This window comes from Lolium perenne, chromosome 5 (assembly GCF_019359855.2).
Source record: "Lolium perenne isolate Kyuss_39 chromosome 5, Kyuss_2.0, whole genome shotgun sequence".
NCBI lineage: Eukaryota > Viridiplantae > Streptophyta > Magnoliopsida > Poales > Poaceae > Lolium > Lolium perenne.
Window position 1 is genome coordinate 18,580,558 of NC_067248.2, and position 14,511 is coordinate 18,595,068.

The window sequence follows — 14,511 nt, forward strand, 5'->3', positions numbered from 1 at the left end:
TCACAAAACCTCTTGAACTCACCTTGAGCAAAGTTGGTTCCATTGTCAGTGATGATGCTGTGCGGGTATCCATACCGCAAAATGACATCTTTTAAGAACTTCACCGCTGTGTGCCCATCACATTTTGCGATAGGTTTCACTTCTAGCCACTTGGTGAATTTATCCACCATAACCAAGATGTGAGTCATGCTGCTTCTTGCAGTTTTGAATGGGCCAACCATATCGAGGCACCAAACGGCGAACGGCCATGTTAATGGTATTGTTTTTAAACCGGACGCTGGGGTACGATTTTGCTTGGCGTACCTCTGGCACCCGTTGCATTTTCTCACTAAATCCTCAGCGTTTTCCAAAGCAGTGGGCCAGTAAAACCCGTGCCGGAATACTTTTGCTACCAGCGCCCTTGATGAAGCATGATGGCCACATTCTCCTTGGTGAATCTCCTCAAGCATTTCTTTCCCCTCTTCCGGTTCCACACATTTTTGAAGGACGCCGGTAACACTTCTCTTGTGTACCTCACCATTGATGAATGTATATGCCTTGGACCTTCTTTGGATTCTCCTTGATTCATTTTCGTCAGCCGGCAAGGTGCCGTTGATCAGGAATTCCTTAATAGGTTTAACCCACGACGGTGTCTCTCGAACCAGAAACACCGGTGCATCTATCTCCATGCTATCTACCAGCATCGCTTCTTCTGGTATGGGTACAGCAGTCCCCGAGCTTGCCGGAGTAGTCCCCGAGTTTACCGGTGCAGTCCCCGGGTTCCCTTCATCGATGTCCATGGGTACTACATGCGATTCCGGTACGAAAATTGATTCTGATTCTGGGCTTGGTTTGATCGATGGTACTCTTAAGTGAGCCAAAGCTATTCCGGGAGGAATTTCTTGCCTAGATGAGCCCAGCTTGGATAAAGCATCCGCGGCTTCATTTTCTGTGCGCGGCACATGGTGAAATTCACACCCTTCGAAGAATCCGGCAATCTTTTGCACGTGAAACCGGTATGAGGCCATGTTGGCATCTTTCGCATCCCAATCCCCGGAACACTGCTGTACCACAAGATCTGAATCTCCATAGCAAATGATCCGGTGCGCACCGATTTCTTTTGCGACCTTAAGCCCGTGGATCAAAGCTTCATATTCAGCGACATTATTCGATGCCCTGAAATGTACTTGCAAAACGTACCGGAGGTGATCTCCTTTTGGTGAGGTGAGCACCACACCGGCACCTAGACCCTCTTTGAGTTTGGATCCATCAAAGTGCATCTTCCAGTATTCTATCCGCTGATTTGGCAGTTTGTATTGCATCTCCGCCCAATCAACGAGGAAGTCAGCCAAAGCCTGTGATTTTATGGCATCTCTTCTTTCATATACCGGCACATATGGTGATATCTGGATTGCCCACTTTGCAATCCTTCCACTAGCATCCTTGTTGCACATGATATCGGAGATTGGTGCTTCACTCACCACTTTCATGGGGTGCTCCTCAAAGTAATGCTTGAGTTTTGTGGCGGCCATGTACACGCCATAAGTCATTTTTTGGAAGTGAGGGTAGTTTTGTTTTGAGAGGGAGAGCACCTCGCTCAGGTAGTATACCGGCCTCTGGACGGTTTTTCCTTCCTCTTCTCTTTCAACCACAACCACTACACTCACAACCCGGTTTGTTGCCGCTACGTATAAGAGCATGGGCTCTCTTTCTAGAGGCGAAGCCAGTATAGGTGCTGTGGCTAGCATTGTTTTTAGCTCTTTAAACGCTGCGTCTGCCTGAGGGGTCCAGACGAACGTGTCAGATTTTTTCATGAGAGCATAGAGTGGTAGAGCTTTTTCTCCCAACCTGCTTATGAACCGGCTTAACGATGCCAAGCTACCGGTAAATTTTTGCACATCTTTTAGCTCTCGTGGGATAGTCATTCTTTCTATTGCCCGGATTTTTACCGGATTGACTTCTATGCCCCGGCTTGACACCAGGAAACCGAGCAACTTGCCGGCAGGGACACCGAAGGTGCATTTTGCCGGATTAAGCTTCATCCGGAATCGTCTTAGGTTATCGAATGTTTGCCTGATGTCATCGATTAAGGTGTTCTTTACCTTAGTTTTTATCACAATGTCGTCTACATAGACTTGCACATTCTTTCCGATTTGATCAAACAAGCATTTTTGCATACAGCGCTGGTACGTTGCACCAGCGTTGCGCAAACCAAAGGGCATAGTAACATAGCAATAAGCCCCATGCGGGGTAATGAACGCAGTTTTTATTTGATCTTCCTTTTTCAAGGGAATTTGATGGAAACCGGAATACGCATCCAGGAAGGACAACAACTCACACCCAGCAGTTGAATCAATCACTTGATCGATTCGTGGCAAAGGGAAAGGATCTCTCGGGCAAGCTTTGTTTAGGTTGGTGTAGTCAATGCACATGCGCCATACCTTTGGAGCTTTTGCCTCCAGGTTCTCATCTTTTTTCTTCTCAACCATTACTGGATTGGCCAGCCACTCTGTGTGCGTGACCTCCACAATGAATCCGGCAACGAGCAGCTTTGTCACCTCCTCTCCTATGATTTTCCTTCTATCTTCAGCGAACCGGCGCAAGGGTTGTCGCACCGGCTTGGCATCCTTCCGGACGTTTAAAGAGTGCTCAGCAAGCTCCCTCGGAACACCTACCAAGTCATCAGTTGACCAGGCAAAGATATTCCGATTCTCACGGAGGAAGCTGACGAGCGCGTTTTCCTATGCTTGATCAAGTCCGGCACCAATGCGAACGGTGCGCTCTGGGTAAGCTGGATCCAGCACAATGTCCTTTGTTTCATTCGTCGGCTTGAATGCCGGCGAGCCCAAGTTTCCACTCATTGCCGCTAAGCTCAACTGTGAGGACTGAGCCAGCGCAACCGCTGTTTGCATCCTTTTCTTTTCCTCCGCGGTCACCAGCGATTCCGCTAAGTTTGATCCGGCAGATGCAGTTTCCAGTGAGACTTTGTAGTTCCCCACCACAGTCAAGGGTCCACGAGGTGCCGGCATCTTCATCTTGAGGTAAGCCGTATGAGTCGTAGCCATGAAAGCCGCCAATGCTGGCCTTCCCAACAACGCATGGTAAGGACTGTCTAGGTCCACCACCTCAAACTCAATATTTTCAACCCGGCAATTGTCACGTCCTCCAAACGCTACATCCACCCGGACTTTTCCTACCGGAGCACAGGACAAGCCCGGAACGATCCCGTGGAACGTTGTGCGCGTTGGCTGAAGCATGTTTTCTGTTATGCCCAGCGTATGCATGGTATGCTTGTACATGATGTTTATGCTGCTACCGTTGTCTATCAGCACCTTGCTGAATTTTACTCGAGTTTGCGGCCCTTTCATGATTGGGTCCACAACAAGAGCATATCCACCCGGATTCGGCATGATTTTGGGGTGATCCTTAAATGACCAGGTAATTTCCTGATCTGACCACAGCATGTATTTGGGGACTGCCGGCATCACGGTGTTTACCTCCATGGAGCGACGGTGCATACTTTGCCTGTCCGTTGGCTCAGTGACGAAGACAACACAGCACATATGCGGGCCCTCGTAAACATTCCGGCCTAAAGGTGCCGGTGGAGGTGGTTGATCATCGTTTTGCTCCACCCGGTTAACTTGCTGGTACTGCTGCCGGTTTGGCTGCACCGGTAAGGCGTTTGCCCCGGTAAGTGGCGGTGGTGGCGGTAGCTGTTGTTGCCGCGGCATGTCTTGTGGTGGTTGTGCATCTTTTACCGTTCCTTTTTGCATCAAGTACTTGGTCCAGGTACAATCCTTCGTCAGGTGGTTTGACGGGTGTGCCGGATTCGGTGTGTGCCACCGGCAAGGTTGGTCCATGGCAGCTTCCATGGTGTACTTTGCGGGTTCTTGCCAGTTTCTTTTCTGGACCCAGGGTTTCTTTTCTACCCATTGTTTCTTAGGACCCGCCCACGGCTGCGATCCGGTTCTTTGCCTCTGACTGCCGCTGGCCTCAGAGTTTTCCTGCACAGCAGCAACTTGCTGCGGACCGTACCTTCGATCCGGAAAATCTTCTCTTCTTTTGTTATTCCGGTTATCCCGGTGTTGCTCTTGGCGCAGCTGTTCCGGCTCAGGTTGCACTGCCGGCTGCGTTGGGTCTCCCAACGCATAGCTATCCGCCACACGTATCATCTCCGCCAATGTCGTTGGCATGTTCCGATGCAGCTTTTGCCACAACGGTGAACCTCTTCTGCACCCACTGCTAAACCAAGCAATGGCCTGTGCCTCGATTACCCCTTCACAGGAGTTCCTTGTAGTGTTCCACCGGGCCAGATAATCCCGGTCTGTTTCGTTCGCGCGCTGTATGCACAGAGCGAGTTGCTGCGGCCTGTTTGGCCTTTGATAGGTGCTGCTGAAATTGCTCACAAAAGCCTCCTCAAAATCCAGCCAGCCATTTATGCTTCCTGCCGGCAAGTTGTTTAGCCAGATTCTTGCCGGTCCAACCAAAAACGATGGTATGATTCTCACGGCCCAACGCCGATTTCCTCCTCCTGCTACGGTTCCTCCACCGCCTGCGACGTATACCGCGGTCACGTAATCCGCGAGCCAGTCTTCCGGCTTTGTAGTGCCATCGTATGTCTTTGTGTCACGGGGCAATATAAAGTTGCGAACTGGTGGTCTTTCTCTCATGATCCTTGGGCCAAAGCACTTTGGGCCTGGGGGACCTTCCTCCTCGATCATTTCTGACAAGTACACTCTATCCAGACGGTGCCTCGCATCCCGTTCCGGTAAGTATCTCTCTCCCAAGCGTTCTCCCAATGGGTTCCGGTATGCTGCCGGTCTTGCAGAATCAGCTTCATCATGACATTCCGGTACCGCGGCCCTTGCCTGCCGGTACCTCGGGGGATCTATTTCCTCCTCATCGTACGCTGCCCTTGCAGCTTGATAATTTTGCCCGGTTTCTTGTCTACCGGCATGATTGTTTCCGGCATAGCCCTCCTTAGCGTAGCCTCCGTTTGCCGCTTGGCCTTTTCTGCCGGCACCATATTGCCCGGCTTGTTGCTTTCCCGCAAGAACCGGATCATACACAGTCATCTGCTGCGCATTCACTTATTTTTCTCTTCTTCTGTCCGGATGGGGGGACGAAGCCTGCCCATGGGACTTGCTACCGGCATTCCTTGTCGACCGCGCGGATTTTGAGGCCGCGGCTTTGTTTAGCTTAGCCAGCTGCTCAGCATTCTGCTGCTCAATAGTTTCCAGCAGCTCTCTAACACGCTCTTGCTGTTTTGCCAAAGCATCTCCGGAAAGCGACTCGCATAGCTCTACCACAGCTTTAGCAGCTTTTATAGTTTTATCCGGGCTACTGTATTTAGGTTTTTCCACGATGCTAACAGATGCAGAGGTACTTTTGCCGGCAAGAATTTCTTTGCGCAAATCCTGATCTAGGTTGCGAGCTTTTAGCCGGTTTTCCGGCATCCAAGCAGCATGCGCGCTAACTGAAGCAAAGCCATGGGCAGCGTTATACTCACGTAGGGTTAGGTTCAGCTCGCGCTGCGCCCGGACGATGTCCTTGCCGCTCTCGAGCACCTTCTAGCGCTGCGCCTCCAACTCCGCCTGAGCCGCTGCCGGGTCGATGTTCTGCGCGATGGGGGTGGCGAGGACATTCATCGCCGCTTGGAGCGGTGTTTCCGGTGGCGCGGACGATGCTCCCGCTGCGCCTGCATCGCGTTCCAGCGGTGGTTTGGCCGCACGGGTCGAAACCGCACGACCAGCACCTTCACCCACAACTTCTTTTCCTGCACCAACCACGCCGGTCATCATTACCTCGACGCTGCCGGCGGCGCGGCCAGCACAGAGCCATCTAGGCGGGTCCGGTGCCACCAGCACCGGCGAGAGGCGCTGGCGCACAGGGACGGTGCCGAAGTAGACGCGGTGGCTGCCAAACTCAATGATGCGACCGTTCTTGGGGAAGATGCCGCCGTTGGTGAAGCAGCCCGCGTTGTCGTTGATGAAGTCCATGGCGTAGATGCGCTGCACGAGCGCGGACACCGTACGCTCGCCGGAGATCTCGAGGATGCCCGCCCGAATGTGAACTCCTGCCAGCGCCACTTCATGCCCCACGGTGGGCGCCAACTGTCGTCGTGGTGAACAGACAGATGCCATAGGATGGCTTAGATTGGGGCCGAATGGACGCTAGAGGATTCGGGGGAGGGTTTGCGATTAGATGGGAAGAACTTCCGGATGCTTTCCTCAAGAACACAACCAAGGGCTGGTATACAAGAAGAGAGACAAGAGGAAGAACTCTTTACTAGATCGCTGGCTTCATTGATTTCAACATGATTACAAGTGCATGAACACAAGCTCTATCGTCTAATCTCCTCTGTCGACACGCGCCTGCAAGAGGCAGTACCCCCTCTCCTTATATAGGGGAGAGGGTGGCTTACAGAACAAGAAACCCTAATGGTATCTTTGACTGGACAAACTACTTTACAAAGCTACTTTAATCATAGGTGACGCCGGAGTCCTCTTTAATCAGGGATGCTGACGTCCTCCGGCTTCTTTCAGCGTCATCCCTCTCTATGGCGCCAGGGCTCTGATTAAAGCCACCTTGCTTAGCTCATCCTTGTCTTCTTGCTCCGAAGAGAATCTTTGACCAGTCCTGCCGACAGGCCCTTCTCTCCGGTATCTTCTTTACCGGGCTCCGGCATACCCCCTTGGGGATACCGGCTTAGCCTCACTTAGCCCAAATTCCTACCTTGTTTCCGGTGAGAACATTAAACCGGTATCTCGATGGCTCAAACCATCCGGTTTGGCATGCCTTTGGCATACCGGGGGTTATCCCCCCAACAGCTACTGACATAGGCATCCCAAATGGGCCTACCGAAGATAGTACCCGGGGTTTACTGAAGGCCTACTACCCGAAGAATAAGAAGATTCGGAAGCCCAAGATATTATTAAGAAAAACTAGAGTTGTAATAGGAAGTGTTATTTGTAATCTTGCGGGATGAGTTAGAAACCATCCCGGACTCTGTAACTTGTACAACACGAATCCCTCGGCTCCGCCTCCTATATAAAGGGGGAGTCGAGGGACGAGGAAGGCATCGAATCATTGTTTACGAACCCTAGTTTTCATAATCGTCGAGTACTTTTCGGCTGAAACCTTCGAGATCTACTTGCCCTCTACTTTCAACTAAACCCTAGCCTATAATCCATAGGCATTGACAAGTTGATACCTTGTCAACGAGCTCGAGCGCCAGGTGGCGGTCATGCTAGCACAGGGCATCATTCGGATTTCGACGTCGCCGTTCTGCGCCCCCGTGCTACTTGTGCGCAAGGCCGACGGCACGTGGCGCTTCTGCATCGACTTTCGCGCCCTCAACACCGTCACGTCCAAGGACAAGTTCCCCATCCCCGTCGTGGATGAGCTCCTGGACGAGCTGCATGGCGCGCGCTTCTTCACCAAGCTCGACTTGCGCTCGGGCTATCATCAGGTGCGCATGCACCCGGACGACATCGCCAAGACGGCGTTCCGCACTCACCATGGCCACTACGAGTTTTTCGTGATGCCTTTCGGCCTCTCCAACGCGCCGGCGACCTTCCAGGCCCTGATGAACGACGTGCTCAGCCCCTACTTACGCCACTTTGTGCTTGTTTTCTTTGATATTATTTTGATCTACAGCGCATCCTGAGCGGAGCACCTGCAGCACGTGGCCATCATCTTCAACGAGCTTCGAGCGCATCGTCTTCATCTCAAGCGCCCGAAGTGCTCGTTTGGCACGACCTCCGTCGCATACTTGGGCCACGTCATCTCCGCCGACGGTGTCGCGATGGACGCGGACAAGGTCGCCGCCGTCGCCGCCTGGCCGACGCCCCAGTCGCCGCGAGCTCTTCGCGGATTTTTGGGCCTCGCGGGATACTAACGGCAATACATCCAGGACTTCGGCCTCATCGCCGCGCCTCTCACGCGCCTGCTCCGCCGCGACGCCTTCTCCTGGGACGAGGAGGCGGCCACGGCCTTCGCCGCCCTGCAGCGGGCACTCACGATGGGTCCCGTTCTTCAGATGCCGGACTTCGACGAGCCGTTCGTGGTGGACTGCGACGCCTCCGGCATCGGCTTCGGCGCCGTCCTTCACCAGGGCGAGGGGCCCCTCGCTTTCTTCAGCCGCCCCTTCGCCGCGCGCCACCACAAGCTCGCCGCATATGAGCGTGAGCTGATCGGGCTGGTCCAGGCGGTGCGCCACTGGCGGGTGTATCTTTGGGGCCGGACGTTTCGTGTGCGCACGGACCACTACAGCCTGAAGTTCTTGCTGGATCAGCGCCTCTCCATAGTGCCGCAGCATCAGTGGATCAGCATGCTCTTCGGCTTCGACTTCACTGTCGAGTACCGCCCCGGCCGCCTCAACACAGTCGCCGACGCCCTGTCCCGCCGCGACATCGACGACGCCGCGGACGCGCCCACGGTCGGTGCAGCCCTCTGCATCCACTCTGGGCCATCTTTCGCCTTCATCGACAAGGTTCGCCACGCTACTGCCGAGGCCGCGGATGCGCAGCAGCTGCGCCAGCGCCTGGCCGACGGCGAGCTGGCCGCGCCATGGCGCCTGGACGAGGGACTACTCCTCCATGGGTGCCGCATCTTCGTGCCGGATCATGGAGACCTGCGCCACCAGGCCTTGTCCTTGGCGCATTTTGCAGGTCACGAGGGCGTCCAGAAGACCCTGCACCGTTTCTGCGCTGATTTTTACATTCCAGGGGATGGCGCCCTGGTGCGAGACTGGGTGCGGGCGTGTGTCACATGCCAGCGGAACAAGACGGAGACACTCCGTCCGGCGGGCTTACTGCATCCGTTGGACGTGTCGTCCCAGGTGTGGGCGGACATCTCCATGGACTTCATCGAAGGGCTGCCGAAGGTTGGCGGCAAGTCCGTCATCCTCACGGTGGTCGATCGCTTCTCCAAGTACGCGCACTTCATCGCCCTCGCCCATCCTTATACGGCAGCGTCCGTGGCACGCGCCTTCTTCGACGGCATCGTTCGCCTCCACGGGTTTCCGTCCTCCATCGTCAGTGATCGTGATCCTGTGTTCACGGGTCATGTCTGGAGGGACCTCTTTGGGTTGGCGGGCGTGAAGCTCCGCATGAGCACGGCGTTTCATCCTCAGACGGACGGCCAGTCCGAGGTCGTCAACAAGATCATCGCCATGTACCTGCGCTGCATCACCGGGGATCGTCTACGAGCTTGGGTGGACTGGCTGGCGTGGGCCGAGTACTGCTACAACACGTCCTACCACTCCGCGCTGCACGCCACTCCCTTTGAGGTGGTCTACGGGAGGCCACCGCCGGCGATGCTTCCCTATGCGCCTGGCACGGCACGTACTGAGACGGCGGATGACCTGCTGCGTACCCGCGACGAGATACTGGCTGAGGCGCGCCAGGACTTCTTCAGGCTCAGCAGCTGGCCAGGAGGTACTATGATGCACACCATCACGAGGCGGAGTTTGCGGTGGGCGACTGGGTCTGGCTACGCCTTCTTCACCGGACGACCCAGTCCTTGGACCCGCGCTCCAGGCGCAAGTTGGGACCTCGTTACGTTGGTCCCTTCCGTGTGCTGGAGCGCATCGGCACGCTCGCCTACTGTCTTGAGCTGCTCGCGGGCTCGCGCCTCCACGACGTCTTCAACGTCGGCCTCCTGAAGGCCTACCGTGGCGACCCTCCGTCTCCACCACCAGCTCTTCCACCTACTTCGGATGGGCGTCTCGAGCCTGCCCCGGCGAGTGTGGCTCGCGTGATGAAGGCCCAGCAGCGACGTGGTGTTTGGCACATCTTGGTGCATTGGACAGGCATGCCAGAGGACGAGGCGACTTGGGAGCAGCTTGAAGACCTCCGCCAGCAGTTTCCAGAAGTTCAGCTCGAGGACGAGCTGTTTGAGAAGGCGGGGAGAGATGTTATGGTCGGTCTGACCTATACACGCAAGAAGCCCACTAGTGGCTAGTTGTGGGCTTAGCCCAAGTAAATTAGGAGCTTAGCCCAAGTAAATTAGGGTTTAGAGGAGCCCGTCCTCCTACATAAACACATGTACCCTTCGTGATTAATCAGACAAATATTCAGTATCATACTGTCTCGTCTCCTGAAGGGAGCCGGGAGACCCCCTGCGCCCAGCCGCACCCAACCCTAGCCGCCGCCTCCTTCCTCCGTGACGGCGCCCAGCCGCCGGCGCCGAGCCCCCCAGCCTCTACGCCCTCACTTCCACCCTTACAACCTCCGCCCTAGACCCGGTAGAACCCTAGCTCCTACCACATCCACTGCAATATGACACCATAATTTCAAACTTAATTCATTTTATAATTAATGTAACAGTTTCTTGCCGTCATGAAGAGAATTTTCCTGAACAGTTTTGTGGCAGCGTGTTTGCAGCGGTGAGGAGCTCGGTACCGGAACAAGCTGATCTTCATCTTTTGCGGATTGCAATAGTGAAATTTGAGTAGATACGAAAATTATCCAGATGTCAGAAATATAACAATGACTTGTAACACATGGTCCTGCAATCCCAAATACGATGAACATTTAAACTGGATTTACTTGTCATCTTCCTGAAATTCCTGCAAAGCAAAACAGTGCTTGAGCTGCAAGGACGTCCCAGAAAATTCATCCCTACAGTTACTGGTCGGAGTCTGAAGCTTGCCAGAGGCTTGAGTCAGAAAGAAAAATACATATTTCAAATTTTCTGGGACTGTATCATTCGGCTGATAGAACTATTGCAAGTAGTAACTTTTAAACGATGATAACACCCCTAGAGATAATAAACAGGGCAAACATGATTGTAAATCTTTTCATCAGGTAGATACACAACTAAAAAGTTCTTAACCAACAAAGGATGATCTTTTAGTCGGCTTTCTAGACCGATTGTTTCAAAGAAACTCTTCAACCCAACATGACATGTACGAAAAAGAAGACATATAATCACTTTCTATTCATTAGTTATATATAATCCCATACGGGTAATTTCATATGGCTTCAACCTTGAATATATTCAAAGTATATTCCTAAGACTACAACCTTGAATTTCACTTTGATTCAGGGAGGTGGCAAGGCATAGGGAAACCACCTGGGGGCCAAGTTCTGATTGGATTTTCTTGTTTTGTGGCTAAGTCTCCTGATCGAACTGTGAGAGGCATAGGAGCTGCGAGGCTCCAATGCTACCGGTTCGGCAGCCTTTTGTTGTTGGAAAGCTGTTTGACCTGCATGATGATTATGGTCTAGCTGATTGTTTCCTGGGACTAGCAGAACCATTATTGGTTTCTATATACACATATGAAGGAAAAACGTTTTACACTCTGATGGTACTTGCCTAGATTTCAACCAATCCAAATATACCTACAGCCGTACAACAACAATGATTAATCAATATACTAATAACATGCCCAAATTTAGTCCTTCGATCAGAAGTACTCACGTCCCAGAACTTGGGTGATTGATATTCAGCAACTTTAACCGATAAAATGGACAAGAACTATATAGAATGAAGTAGCACTCTTAGATTTATCAGCCTTTACTTGCACATAATAATTTTACTTTAAGTTAATAATATATTGCTGCACCAAATATCTTACAGTGTCTTACCCAAAGCATTTTATATTTATGCTGAAGTAAATCATGCAGGAATTAGCATACTGTACAGCAGGCCAGGCAGGATGGGAAACGCAGGAAAAATGTTTGCTTGACTCTTCCTGGCTAACCAAACAGTCTGGAAAAAACTGGGAGTAAATCAGCAATATGCAATAACTTAATTATACACTACCCAAAGTGGAAGTGACTATGAGAAGCTGCTGAAATGTTGTTTTGCTTACTTGAAGACTTCTTGACCTTTGTACCCCTAAATTCCTGCGGTGGACGCCTGGTCTACAGCCGAGACACTTCACCTATTGAGACAATTCATTCCAAACGAATGGGATGTTTGAAGCTAACCGGTAGCTATTCAAATAGAGAAATATACACTTTCTAACAATGCACAAAAGAAGAAATTAGCTGATAAATCATTATAACTGTTACAAATTAGCAGTACTAAGTACTAACAAAGAAATGAAAACAGGTATAAAGTAAACCAATGTCTATAAATGCATATAAAAGATGACTCTTTTTTTTTGATCCATATAAAAGATGACTCAAACATCCTATGCAAGCCGTTTATTAAGTAACTCAAACAAATAGACAAATAACATAGTCCCGACATCTTTTGCAAGCCTTTTATTACATCTCACGAATAAATGGCAAATAACATAGGCCCATACATAAGATGAACTTCTAGACTAATTGCTTCCAGGGAACTCTTCCATCCAGCAGGGGGTGTATGGAAAAGATTTGATTTTCTCCTGTTCATTAACTAACTCTTTGAAATATATATAATCCTTTGGGTATATATTTCCTAAATCTTCAATCTTGGAGCCATTTAAATGGTATGCCAGACATATCCGTTCTGATGCACTCAAGAAGATAATCTCTTTATATGGGTGAAACCCAAGTATCCTAAGGTCCTCATCACGTGAATCATCATAATGCTCTTCATCCGAATAACAGTCTTCACTCATACCTCCATAGTTAAGTGCATTATCATTGTTTGAGTTCCATACCAATTTCTTCTCAACTACTACATTCTTATCTTCTAAGTAACCACTATGATCAATCATGTCTTCCTCTTCAACATCCTCGTCAGAGTTCCATTCGGTATTCTCTTTGGTTGTTGCTTTCTTGCTGTCTTCTTGGCAATCAGAAGAACGGAACAGTTTGTAGTTAATATCTTCTAAGATCCATTGATCTCTTCCGCAAAAATGGTGACCTGCTAGCACGTGCTTAAGGTCTATGTTATGCTTCAACATCCACTCCACTTGCCCACACGATTCATTAAGGATCCAAACTCGAAGCAAATACTTATCCCGAGGCCAGTACATATCAGATGCCACAATGTACACCCCCTTTTTTGATCTTGCTATATTAATGTCCAGATGGCCCTCCACTGTAAGGTCCATTGGTGGTTTAATTACACTGTATGTATTGTTAGACAATGATATTCTGCAAAATCAGGCCAAAAATTGTGTTAACAAGAAACTAGTAAGATAAAATTCTAATCAAATACAGTATTAAACAGTGTACCTCATGAGAAAATTATGATTACAGTGTACATAAAGTGCTCCTCGAAAATAGACGGCGCTGAATCGCCAGTAACCCACTCGCATTTGACTAACGGTCCCTGCAGCATCCCCTTGTCGGCTGAAACACCTCTCCTCCCAACAACCCGACTTGGATGAGAAAACATATATCTTGCATAGGGATGGTGACCATTCAGACTGCTCCATTGAGGGGTCTACCTTGTAGTAGCGGTACAAAGTGGGGATCTTAAACACCTCGTAGTGAGGTGATACCATCGGATCATAGACTAGATGCGTGCTACGGTGCATGACATGCCCTATACCATCCTCCTCAGCCGGGCACGTTGGCAGAATATTCCAGCGTCGCGTTGCAGGGTTAACCACGCAGTTACTCTGAAGCAAAAGGAGCCCGTTGCAGTGATCTTGGATGTTGTAGTTTCGCCAATCAACGCAGCCCTCCTCCCAGAAATATCCGCAATGGGGGCTAGCGGAGGGCAGGAAGCTAAGATCGCCGCTGACCGCACGGGAGCCGGCGGCCGAGGAGGAGGAGGAGGAGGAGGGGCGGGCGAGGAATTCTGGGTACTTGTGCTCGTCGAAGTGGACGAAGAGGCCGGCGAGCGTGAGCGGGAGCAGGTCGGCGCGCAGGAGGCGGCGGCCGTCCACGGCGTCCCGCCAGGCCCTGCACACGCAGCGGGAAGCTGCGAGCCAGCGCGGCGGCACGCGGCGGAGGACGGCCGCGAGCACGTCGTCCGGTAGGTGCGCCGCCTGGCCCTCCTCGTCCATGCCGTCGCCGCGAGGAGCTGTCGGCTGGTTTTCAGCGCTGGCCATCGCCTCGATTTCCTTTTGAGATGCGAGAACCTCGATTTCGATTTGATTTGGGGAAGAAACTCAGGATCGGTCGAGGAGGTGTATTCCGATCGAGAAAGCAGTTCGGCTCGGTTTGGACGATCAGCCCAGACCCGACATGGTTACTCCATCTTTTTTTCCCTCAAAAAAAAAAGTTACTCTGTCTTTTGTGCGATTTATCTCTGTGGTTTTTTTACACAACGGAAGGTCAGTCTGTTCATGGTTTGGTGTCAAACCAGCTAAACCATGTGCCCAGCCCGCACCGGACCAGCTATACTTTTTTTTTTTTTTTTTTTTGCAAATGAGAAACTTCATTAGTCAAATGACAGGATTACAATCACTCCGAAGAGTGTCAGAAAGAAAACCTGGGTTATAGTTTATCCACAGGCATCTTCTCCTATCCGATCTAGCTTGTTTAGCACACAAGTGAGCTGCTTGATTAGCATCCCGGCTAATTAAAGAAATGCTAAAGCTAGAAAAGTTCTCGTAATCTCCAAGATTTCCTGACAAATAGGTTTAAGTTCTGATCTATTCAGGCAATCAGCATTAAGCAATTGTACTACCTCACT

At 51.2% G+C, this 14,511-nt stretch overlaps 1 protein-coding gene across 1 annotated transcript; it reads right to left on the reverse strand.

Moving 5' to 3' along the window:
• Nucleotides 1-12,135: 12,135 nt before the first annotated feature.
• Nucleotides 12,136-14,091, reverse strand: LOC127321697 (uncharacterized). Its single transcript, XM_051350722.2, has 2 exons — nt 13,101-14,091; nt 12,136-13,019 (listed from the first exon to the last, which is right to left on the reverse strand). The coding sequence occupies exons 1-2, from the start codon at nt 13,922-13,924 to the stop codon at nt 12,260-12,262; spliced, it is 1,584 nt and encodes a 527-aa protein (XP_051206682.1). The 5' UTR covers nt 13,925-14,091; the 3' UTR covers nt 12,136-12,259.
• Nucleotides 14,092-14,511: the final 420 nt, after the last annotated feature.

Excerpts from the sequence above, each read along its gene's own strand:
- LOC127321697 (XM_051350722.2), bottom strand. The coding sequence starts at position 13,924 with ATGGCCAGCGCTGAAAACCAGCCGACAGCTCCTCGCGGCGACGGCATG. Across the intron at positions 13,020-13,100 it reads AATCATAATTTTCTCATGAG|AATATCATTGTCTAACAATA; the intron begins GTACACTGTTTA and ends CTGATTTTGCAG.